This window comes from Typopeltis vanoorti, chromosome 5 (assembly GCF_054136105.1).
Source record: "Typopeltis vanoorti isolate ZY-2024b chromosome 5, IOZ_Tvanoo_1.0, whole genome shotgun sequence".
Taxonomy (NCBI): domain Eukaryota; kingdom Metazoa; phylum Arthropoda; class Arachnida; order Uropygi; family Thelyphonidae; genus Typopeltis; species Typopeltis vanoorti.
This window is the reverse complement of record NC_143553.1, coordinates 18,161,483-18,174,200: the sequence shown is the minus strand read 5'-3', so window position 1 is coordinate 18,174,200 and position 12,718 is coordinate 18,161,483. Positions and strand designations below refer to the sequence as shown.

The window sequence follows — 12,718 nt, the reverse complement described above, 5'->3', positions numbered from 1 at the left end:
AATGATCATTTTATGTTTACGTTTTCTTTCTTAATCATCATAATTTCTGCATAGTTATATGATATTATAAAAACTATGATTATATAAAAAATTATTATCAATATTATATGATACAAACTTATAAATATGTGCTTTATATATTATAAATGTAAAGTTTTCATTTGACTTCTGTGTGAAATTCATTTATGCATGCATTCCAAGTCTCTCGACTTAGTAATACGAGTTCTAAACATTTTTAAAACCAACGTAACAGAAAATATAATTCACAGCATTAAATATTGAATTTGTCTGAGTAAATAATGAAAACATTTTTATAGCTGCAATAAATTCAGTAAATTTTGTTAAATAATACAAATAGTAACAACTTACTATGATGTTGCAACAAAACCTACTAAATAGCTGCTATTTAGTAGCATGATAGAGAGCAAAACATAATAAGGTTGCTACGAACATACCGGTAATAAATCTGACAACCCTGCTGAAAGAAGTAGTGGTAGTTTTGCATGGTCTGCCACTTAAGTAATTTGAGTTGCTGGTGTATAATTCATTTCCAGTAATTGCTAGTTCTTATTAATTATTACTGCTTAAATACCGCTATATATAATTGTGCTCTTTTTTAATTTGTGAACTCTTTTACAATGGCAGCTAACACTAATAAAAACCTAAAATTATCACAGAAAGGAAGTGGAAGAAATTTCTAAGATGTCTGGACTGAACAATATGGTGTTATTGATAGAGGAAATAAAGTTCTCTGTAAATTGTGTGGTGAGCTATCTGTGAGTAGAACTTGGAATGTAAGAAGACATTTTGAAACTAAGCACAAATGGCTCCTAGAAAAAACTGTTGAAGAATGCAAAGAATACATATCGCAACATCTAAAAATGGCAGAATCACAATCAGGGACTTTAATTAAATTTGTTTTAGAACCTTCAAATTTAGTAGCCGCAAATTACAATATTTCACATACTATTGTTGAACATGGGAACCACTTAGTGATGGTGATTATATTAAAGAAGCTTTCGTGTGCACCATTTTTATTTGAGGACTTTCATAATAAGGAAGCTATTGTAAAGCACATGAAAGAGTTACCATTAAGTAGGAATACTATTAAAGACAGAGTTATATCAATGAATGCTAGTATAGAAAATCAAATACAACAAGATTTGAACTCATGCCATTGTTTTTCCATTTGTCTCGACAAAACTACAGATATTACGGCATCAGCTCGATTGGCTATCATTGGGATGTTCACAGTGATTCTATGCACGAGGAATTGATAAAGTTAGAAAATTTACCTCAAAACATGACAGGTAAAGACATCTGCGACTGTGTTGTTAATGTTCCGTGAGAAACAGATAGATTTATTGAAAATATTTTCGATTACAACTGATGGCGCGGCTAATATGGTTGGCCGTAATGTCAGTTTTATCAAACAATTTACAGAATATGCTGGTCATCCCCGGTATGTTTCCATTGTATTATACATCAGGAGGCACTGTGTGCAAAATCAGGCTTAAAGGTTTTGGATGATATGATGAGAACTGTGACAAAGGTAACTAATTTTATTGCTGCCAGGGCTTTAAACAAACGAGAATATAATTCACTTTTAAGCAAAGTTGAATCAGTATACAATGGTCTATTAATGTACAATACTATTGGTTGAGTCATGGCCAAGTACTTGAATGGTTTGTTGAATGTTTAAATGAAATTAAATTATATTTAAACACGAAGGGCATGGAGCACGAATTTTCTCAGTTGAACGATTCTGCTTGGCTCAGTAAGCTGATGTTTTTCACAGACTTTTCACTGCACCTGAATGAACTTAATATACAATTGCAAGGTTTCGGAAAATCTGTCGATGTTATGTTTGGCACGATCAAGAGCTTTGAGAATAAACTCAAAATATTTCAACATGAATTAGAAAGTAACAATTTTAAGTATTTCCCAAGAGTGAAAATTTTTTTAACGAAACCAGCCCCAAAAATCTTGAACAACATATCAACCAATCTATCGAAGTTCTAAAGTCAGTAACTGAGTAGTTTTCTTCTAGATTTGAGCAATTTCGAATGTTGGAACAAACAATCCAATTCATAAAGTATCCTGATGAAACAGAATTCATGGATCTTAAATTAGATAGCTTTGAGTGGTTGGATTTAAAAGATCTAGAAATGCAATTAGCAGACTTTCAGTGTAATCCTATCTGGAAAATAAAATTTATTGCTGTTAGAAATGAATTAGAAGAACTTGAGCAGGAATGTCTGCATGATACCGTGTGTAAAAATTCAGACTGTGAAATTCTAAGAGTGTGGAATAAATAGCCTTACCGAAAACTTTCATGCTCTTAAAATCTTTGCTAAAGCTCTTCTAACAATTTTCTCTTCTACATACTCTTGTGAAACTCTATTTTCTGCCTCAAATAATATCAAATCGAAAGGGAGAAATAGATTGAGCAATGATTTGAGTGCTGCCTGTGTAGCATTAAAATGTACACACTATAGCCCTTCTATAAAGCAACTTTCTACCAGTACTCAGCAACAGAAAATTCATTAAATGTAATGTAAATTTGTAATTTCACTTTATTAAATTAATTGTATAATATGAATTCATGAATTTTACATTGATGTCTTATTAAATAAATAGCCTAATATGATATGTATAGGTCACCATCTATGATTATGTAGTTAAATTTATAATGCATGTATGTAAGTGGCACATCAACAACGTCAATATTTAAAAAATAAAGATGTCTGACACACCTGGATAAAAAGGTTTGCCATCACTGGACTAGGTCATCTACTATTTGATAAGAGACAAAGATATCTGCATTTGGGCTAGCATATTATATTTAATATTTACATTCTTGCCAGCAGAGTAAGCTGTACATGAAGATGGAGTTTTTGTTTTGGGGCACCACTTGTGATATCTTTTTTTTTTTTTTCATTGACTGTTTTCAGCACACGTTGAAAAAACGTGATCTGGACAATCATCCAGAATTTTCAGTAGAAGGGAGAATGAAGACCTTTTTAACCAGTTAAAATTACTTCTGCTAGTCAAAAGCAATAGTATTGATCAGGTGATTAGAAACAGTAATAAGACCATGTAAAGCAGCAATAGAAATTGTGAAATTCATCACACTTGTCACTACTGTAATACTAAGCAAAAGACAGTGCGCAATTAATATAAACCCTGGACAAAGAAGAAAATATATCATTTAGGTTACCAAACTGATATCTACAGTATATTTTGAAGGAAGACTGGTGAAGAATATGTCATGAATGTCTGGAGATTGTGACGGTTATTTAAAATTAGGAGGATACATGAAAATGGCAAATGGCACAGCATACCTTCTAGTCCAATTCTTCCCTTCTCCAATTCCAACGAGCACCTTCTTACACATAATCTAGTATCATTACTTCTAGCTGATCATTGGAATTGGAGAAGGAAACCTAGTTTGCACTGTGGACAAAGTAGCTGTATGAAGGATTTGCAGAAAAAAACTTAATCATTATATTGAAATAGCCTACTTTTCCCACTCTCCATTAACAAAAGAGAGAGAAATAAAATCATATTGAATGTTACACTAAAAATCCACTTGTTTTCTACAACACATATTTTTTTTCAAACTATATAGCTGTTAAATAAACCTGATAACGATTTACACATAATCTAGTATCATATGAAGCACTGACAGACAAGGATCAAATCATCTCATCTTCAGGTTTAATGTTCCAACATTTCATCTCTTCCATACATAAAATGCATGCAATAAGTAGAAAAATAAAGCCTTAAGAAAAAAAATAAACAGTTTAAAGGAACATGTGCACTAGACATATTTAAAAATTTTCACAGCCTAACATGTAAGCTATAAAAATATATATAGAATTTTATTCAAAAACTGCAGCATATTTCATCCAACATTAAGAGGGCATCATCAGAGACACAGGCCGGTAACTACATTAGTTAGTCATAAAGTAGGCAAATAATAGTCAATTTCTTAGCTGCAGCTGAATTATATGATTACACTATTAGAGTTCAAAGAAACAACTGTAGAAGATGCATGGATAAAAAATAATTTAAAAAAAATTAACACTGAATTGTGATCACTTCCCAAAACTTAGATATAATTATTAATTATTATTATTTGACACCTCCAGGGAGTCCAAATACTCATCGAGGGAGAGTGTGCCAACAGCATCGAATGATTGGTCCCCTTCCAACTATTAACGTTAATATTAGCATGATGTCTGAGCAGTTAAGGTTCAGATGATCAGTCTGTACAAAAATAACAAACATGGCATTAGGATGGTACCTGATAGATACCTAATAAGGAAAGATGTGATAATGTATCCCCTGTAGATGGTAAGAAGGAAAACAGTTTCAGAGCTGGTTGGAAAAAAGTGTATAGATTGAATTTGTAAACAATCTGTGCTATAGGTGAGGTGATTCCTTTAAAATTCTTCTACCAGATCACATCAGATTGTGGTCTGGTAGAAAAATGATAATTATCAATTCCTTTTTGAATGGTAGTTTTGTTGTATTCATTACACACCAGACTGCTTTAAATTTTATTCAGTTAACCCAGCAAATGGGAAATAGTAGAGCAGATCATATGACCTCTATATACAAGACTCTCAATAATAACCCATCTTTAGTGAAAACTGATGGTGTGATAATGAGTGAATGTATCTACCAGTTAAGGGTGGCTTCTGATAAACCAAAAAATTCAACATAACCCATGGGATTTTGAATTATTAAAATCCAAAAAGGTTAGATGATTATTGGATTCACATTTGATACTAAACTTGATATAGGAATACAAGGAGTTTATTTTCTCTAGGAACTGAAGTGATTCTGACTCAGAGTAGAACCAGACTGTAAATATATCAACAAAACATAAGTTTCTCCTCATCCTCTCTTAAGTGTTTCCCACAAAATACACTGCACAGGCTTTCAAACGCAATGTGATCACGTACTTCCTTACTCAAACCTCTACCCATACACAGTACTATCTATAGGTTAACCAATCATTCTCTCGTGTATGGATCTAACATAAAAAAATTCCCTATGATTCATGTGCCATTCCTTAGTCACCACCTTGCACAGAATCAAATAAAATAAAAGTACTATGCTTCACTGCAATAAATACAAACTTATAAGATTTTTTTTTTAATTTTAATATATTAGCAGTAGATTTAAAAAACAACAACAACAACCAAATCTTAATAGTATGGTTGTGTGAAACTCCCCAAGATTTGGAAAACAGTAATCTTAAACCTCCAACTCAATGGCCAAGACTGGCTACAAGTGCCCATGTGCCTCCTTAGAGTACGATTTGCCTTTGGGCTTCTAGCTTAACAGCTTCCACTTATTGCCTTATTGTGTGTTACTATAATTTTATATTGTGTCCCAAACAAACATTGATGACAAAGATTAAGTATCAAAACCAATGAAGTAATTAAACATGTTTAATTATTTAATTGTACAGTTTCATCATTAAACCCAAAGATGAACTCAAACCACCACCTTAGCCTAAACATATCGCTAATTTAAGGATCACATTATATCATATTGTATCATATCAAAAGTTAAGATAGACTCATCTATTTTAGAAAAAAGAGGGTTTAGAGTCAAAATGTATAACAGATAAGAAGGTACTAACTGTATGATTATTCAGCATAAATTGGACTTCTTCTAATTTCACTAACTTTCTTACACTACTGTAGCCCATTGATAGATCATTTAAAAGCTGTAGTGTTTTCGAAATTATCTGATCACTGCTGCTCCAGTATTTCAAATTTGTTATTCTGAAAATAAATAAATATAACCACCATATTAGCAAAACTCAATTGATACACATACATAAATTTATGACTTATGATGAAAATAATCTTGTATAAGTTTATAATAAAAATTGGATTGACTTGTGATTTAAGGCAGTGCATATTATTTTCTATTTCAAATTGATAATCTTTAAGAAATGCATGTGGAATGATTACAGCATATTAATAGCTATACATAAATATGGGAAGTGCGCTTTTATATGATTTCCAATGAGTGATCAACTAGTGCACATGTTCAGAAGATAAAATGATATTCTACTCAAAAAAATGTACATAACACAAAGGGAAAGAAGAAGAAACACTAGTAGGTTTTGAGTGCATACTACAGCTGTGCTTGAGAAAGCATACTCTGAAAAGAAGAATTCACACATTACAGATATTGGAAAGGTCAACAGCATCAAGACAATGCTGTTGACCTTTCCAATATCTGCAAAGAGTAATCAAGGCATTACTTCTGTTAATACAGAAGTTAATACATGGTCTTCTTTACATCTTTTCTCTTTTCCCTCCAATGCAAAAAAGATTTGTTTTGTTAACATTCCCTCTTCCATTCTGTTTAAGTTACCATACTAACCAGGGATAAAATCTGTCAATATATTCCTGCATGCTAACAATTTCAAGTTCCTTCCTAACAAATTCAATTTTATTATGATTCTGGGTTTAATGCCATCTGTTCACTCCTTTAATCTAAGAATCCTTGTATCTATGGGCCCAAATCTTTGATCAAACATTTCTAATCCAGATCTCAGATCCATAAGTCAAAACTGTTTATCTGGTCACTGTTTGTACAGAGCAGGTTTAGTGATTAGTAATTTCTCCCTTATTCCATAGAAATTTATTCATTTATTTTTAATAATGTTCCAGTTTCAAGATCAGCTTTCTCTTCTTGGGTTGACTGTGTTTATATTGACAGAAACATTAAAGACATAGCCTCCTCAGCCTCTAAAAAGCTTGGGATTCTATTCTTCTTATGATCTAGTCTTTGTTTTTAATTAGTACTCCATTTTCATCTTCAATGGTTATTAATTTATTTTGTGTTATGGACAAATCTCTGTTCACTCCTCTTACTCGTAGTGTATTGTATTGTTGTTCTGAAGTTTCTAATTTCTTGTGTCATCCTTGTTCCTATTGTTTTGCATAGCACTGAGAATTCTATTCTACTTCTTTTGTCTAGATCTTTCATTTCACTTCTTTCTGAGATGGTTAGGGTTCTTCAGTTAATTTTCTTTGTCTTTCTTTTGGTTCATTCTATGAATTAAGAAACATTAAAGACATAGCCTCCTCAGCCTCTAAAAAGCTTGGGATTCTATTCTTCTTATGATCTAGTCTTTGTTTTTAATTAGTACTCCATTTTCATCTTCAATGGTTATTAATTTATTTTGTGTTATGGACAAATCTCTGTTCACTCCTCTTACTCGTAGTGTATTGTATTGTTGTTCTGAAGTTTCTAATTTCTTGTGTCATCCTTGTTCCTATTGTTTTGCATAGCTCTGAGAATTCTATTCTACTTCTTTTGTCTAGATCTTTCATTTCACTTCTTTCTGAGATGGTTAGGGTTCTTCAGTTAATTTTCTTTGTCTTTCTTTTGGTTCATTCTATGAATTTATCTGCCATTATCTTAATCTTTTAAGGAGCCAGAGATTAGGAAGCCAGTTCTTCCACATATCTTGGACTGTCACAGTAATTATAGAACAGATGTGCATTCATTAGATTGATACTATTTTCACCATGCCTCCCAATTTCACTGCACTAGAATGGGACATCACTCAATACAATGATGTGCTATTCTATTTTTTCTGCTTCCAGTAGTAATTCTTCTACTCTTGCTTGCCTTAATAATGGTCTATAGTTGTAGTTACAGATATATAATTTTCAATTATTAGTTCTATTAGATTCTATGTTCTTAGTCTGATTATAGTGTTTCTCAAGCTTCTCATCAAGAGTAGACCTCCCCAAAGGGCTTAAGTCCAGTATGTTAAATGGTTGAGAGAGAGAGAGAGAGAAAGTAAAATTCCATTTTTTATACACCCATTGTGGCCCTGAGCCCTACGATCTAATTTATACTTATTATCCATCAATTGAGGGAATTTTGGTCTAATCCTTCCTGGAAGTACAGCCTACTTAAGTAAGGCAAATACCTGAGAGAGAGGGCAAACTCTCACTGCTATGAAGAAGAAGAAATTTCAGTAAGACAGCAAAGCTACATCCATAGCCTTAAATGTTCAAATAGTACTGTGAGAAATGAGCAAGAAGGGAGGGAGGGAGGGAGGGAGGGAGGGAGGGAGAGAGAGAGAGAGAGAGAGAGAGAAGAGAGACCAGTCTACAAATCATACAACAGATGTATATTATGTGAAGTAAGACTTGCTCCAGCATCAGATACCTCAGGTTCACCACTCCTGTACTCACTAGAAATGAGCCCCTGAGAAAATGTTCCAGAAGTAAACAGCTGGATGATGGATATATATTACTATTATTACGGGCAACTCCAGGGAGTCATTAGACTCATCGAGGGAGGCCCCAAATCATATTCATCACAACTATCTGACATTCATACAGTATCTATCATACCTCGCCTTAAACCCATTCACTGTCACAGCATCCACTACAGACTCAGGGAGGGCATTCCACTCATTCCCTACTCTAAAAGTAAAGAACCCAGCTCTAACACCTTTACTAACCACACTTTTGCAAAGTTTCCATGGATGTCCCCTAGTCCTCCCACAACCAGCCCTGTTCTCAAAAATATCTTCTGAATTAATTTTATAGAAACCCTTCAGTAATTTGAATGTCTCAATCATATCTCCCCTCCTCCGCCTATCAACCAATTTTTGCAACCCACAAATCCTCAACCTGTTCTCATACGGTTCATTCCACAGACCTGCTATCATCTTGGTCACTCGCCTCTGGATCCTCTCCACCTCCTCCCCATCAAGAAGAAACCTAGGTGACCAAATCTGAGCACAGTAGTCTAGATGGGGTCTTATCAAGGCTCGATAGAGAGGAACAATAACCTGCTTGTCTCTGCTTGTCAACGTATTCTTCAGCAACCAAGTGATTTGATGAGCTGTTTTGGTCACTTTTGCAATGTGTCCCCTAAATTTCAATTCCTTATCCACCAACACTCCTAAATCTCGTGCCTCATCAATTTCCTGGAGCAGGGTTCCACCAATACAGTAAACTGCTGCCAATCTTTTCACCCCAAAATGCATAACCTTACATTTTGCCACATTAAACTGACATCCATTCTCCTTAGCCCAGACCTCCAATCTATCCAAATCATCCTGCAAAATTTTGACGTCATCTGCATTCACTATTGCCCTACCCAACTTCGCATCATCCGCAAACAAATGAACTGTTCCTCTCAGATCATTTCCTATATCATTTATGAACAAATTAAACAGCAGTGGTCCAAGAACAGATCCTTGTGGCACACCACTAGTCACAGGCCGTCTTGTGGACTCTACTCCCGAGTAAACCACTCTCTGATATCTCTCCGTCAACCACCCTCCTATCCATCTCACCAACCCTATGTCCATTCCCATATGCTGCAATTTACTGATTAGAATTCCATGTGGAATCCTGTCAAAGGCCTTGGCAAGGTCCAGTAGAATCACCGTAAACCCATTACCCTTATCCAGTTCAGCCGTCACTGTGTTATAATACGTGAGCAAGTTACTGAGGCATGACCTACCCTTCACAAAACCATGCTGTCCCCGATACAGTATCCCATTTTCTTCTATCCAATCTTGTATTTTCCTCTTGACTATTTTCTCTAAGACCTTGACAATGATTTCTGATATGCTAATCGGTCGGTAATTTACAACAGCAGTCTTGGAACCACCTTTATGCAGTGGAACTATTTTCCCCTCTTTCCACCCGCTCGGGACTAACCCAGACCCGAGACTCAATTTAAACAAAATGGTCAAGGGTACTGACAATTCTTTAGCTGCTTCTCGTACAACACGAGCTGGTATACCATCCAATCCCACAGATGTATTGACATTGAGGTTATGCAATAGACTACTCACCTCCACTTCATTAACCACAATTCCCGTATAATCTACTGGTTTATTCATTTCTGCAATGTCACCACCTGGATGATATACTTTTGCAAAGTGCTCACTCAGTAACTCAACTATCTCAACTGATTCAGTTACCTCCCTACCATCGGCATTCTTTAAAATCAATCTGCCATGTACATTTTTCCTTTTACTTGCTACATATCTAAAAAACTGTTTAGGATTCTCTTTAGCCTGCTTGGCCAATGTTCTTTCGTAATCCTTTTTTGCTTTTCTTACCACACTCGTCACCCTTCTGGCCTGCGCTTTATACCGTTCATGTGCCTGCCGGTCACCCTTCTCCTTAAATTCCCTCCATAGTTGTTTCTTTTTTTGCAACTCAAGCTTAATGGTGTTATTCATCCATTTAACCCCTACTTGATTTATTATTCGGACTCTACGTATACAGTCAGCCATTGCTTCATGCAAGCACTTCTTAACTACCTCCCATGCACTATCAACTTCTAGTCCTGAAGTTGAACATGCCATGGCACTGAACCAATCAACCTCCTAAGCTTGTCATACTTTCCAGCCCGATAATTCCACATGTACCCTGTCTTAATTGAAAATTCTACACCTTTAGCCACCTCCCAAGTCAAGCCCCTATGATCACTCTCACCAATTGGTGGCAATGTGATCATATATGTTACAGCCAAATCCTCAGATGTAATTACCAAGTTAAGCACTCTCTGACCCCTAGTATTTTCCATTACATGCTGTCGCAGATAGTTATCCCTTAATAACCGCATAAAATCCAGTTCCTTCCTCCCGTGTATCCTCTCCTCACTCCAATCAATGCGACCATAGTTGAAATCTCCCATAATAATCACCCTCCTTCCACCCATTTCTTCTATTTGCTTGTGCATACTGTCACCACCATCTTTTCCATCACCTGGTCTATAGCAGCAACCAATTGTATATTTAGTTCTGCTAGCCACAATGGCCTCAAATGTGCTCTTTTCTCTATCCTGCAATTCAACTTCTATTCTCCTTGGCTGGAGCTCATCAGCTATCATCAACAATACTCCTCCCCCCATTGTATTCTCTCTGTCATTCCTGAACACACTATACCCATCACATTCAATCCCACTAGTTATATCATCTACAGTCAGCCATGTTTCACTAATACCTATAACCTGTGGTCTGGAAGTGCCAAACATGGCCAAAAACTCTTCCTTCTTGTTCCTAATACTCCTAGTATTAGTGTACATGAATTTAAGACCCCCATTAGCCCCAACCCTACCTTGATGCCTTATATTAACTATCCCTCTCTGATTTGTTGTTGTTATTTGCTCTGGCATATTATATTCATTCTTACATTCAACTGCCTCCATAAGGACTGTATCTCTACCCCCCCCTAACAAATCTAGTTTCCCTGAATTTGCACATCCACTATATTCAGCAACACTTTCTCAAGTCTTCTTACACCGTAACCATTCAAATGCAAGCCATTCATCTTATATAGATCCTTTCGCCCATCAAACTCACTCCACACATCCACAAATTCCACACCACTCGTCATACATAACCCACACATAAAGTCATTTGCAATTATAGCCCTCCTTTTAAACATTTCACTGTCATACCGTGGCAAAAGACTAATCATTCTAACTCTCTCACTCTTTTCTTTTGCTACCTCAAACAATTCATTCAGGTCTTCTATCATTTCCATTTTATCTCCTTTCAAATCATTCGTACCTGCCACAACAATCATTTCTTTCACCCTTTCCTTTTGCTCTCTAATAGACTCAGTTCATCCTTAATGGTCGCACCAGGTTGGTACGATTTTGTCAAATCCTCTACTAACACACCTCGTACTAACGAGTCTCCATACAGCACTCTATCCTTCATTTTGTTCATGTTCACATTCATACGTCTATTTTTCCTGTCATACCTTTTATTATTGGTTGGTTCATTCAGTCTACTTTTGTTCATGCACTCTAGCTGCTGTTTTGCTCTTTCTATCGCACTATTCAACAACGCGATCTCACTCAATGCATCTATCTCATCTTTTTTGTTCTCTGAGAAACCATTTATACTATCATTCACACTTTCCACATTCACACTCTCACAATTTTCATGTACAACCTTGCCGTTTCTTGTCATATCCCTATTTCCTTCATTTTGAAGGTTGACAAAAATATCACACTCACGATCCGAAATACACTTCAATTCCGCATTCTCCCTACATTTTCTACACACATTCAATCCTTTATCATCATCTAACCACACTCCGCAAAGCGTACATTTCACAGCTAGTACACTGACTCATTTCTTTTATGCTACCGTTCTTTGATAACGATGGCGAACCTTCATTACTGGCCGCCATTTTCCTACGCACAGGTGCCATATTTATCTGTAACGTGTTTTGTCAAATTAAACATTATAACACACCAAAAATAGACGCACTAAAATACGCAAGGCAAAGAAAACAAAACTACACAATTTTAAGTAATTTGTATCGATAACTGAAAATGATACTTATCTTATCTGGAGCTTGCACGAACACTACTCATTACGAATTCATCTAGCGGCGACTTCCGACATAGATTATGTTATAAAACACTTTAGTACACTAACCACGTTAATAAAGCTCTAATAATATACCAAAATTAAACACTTAAGTCCATTAAATTGAATCCAAAACACCAATAAATCAACAAAAAACACAAATCTCTCAGGAGCTCTCCGATAGCATGACCGTTCACCAGCTAGCCTCGACACCATATAGTTCTCTAAAGTAAGGTGGTAAAGTAAAGTAAAGTAAATATAAAGTGGATGCTAACAAATTATATGCTATTACAGAGAAATTAGCAAAAC

The 12,718-nt window shown here is 35.3% G+C and overlaps 1 protein-coding gene across 1 annotated transcript in view; it reads right to left on the bottom strand.

The window, feature by feature from the left end:
• Ranbp16 (Ran-binding protein 16) overlaps positions 1 to 12,718 on the bottom strand; it is a 1,020,902-nt gene that overhangs the window by 459,142 nt on the left and 549,042 nt on the right. Inside the window, exon 16 of the mRNA XM_090392964.1 lies at positions 5,660 to 5,804. Coding sequence (XP_090249090.1) covers positions 5,660 to 5,804 — 145 coding nt within the window. The remainder of the gene's footprint in view (positions 1 to 5,659; positions 5,805 to 12,718) is intronic.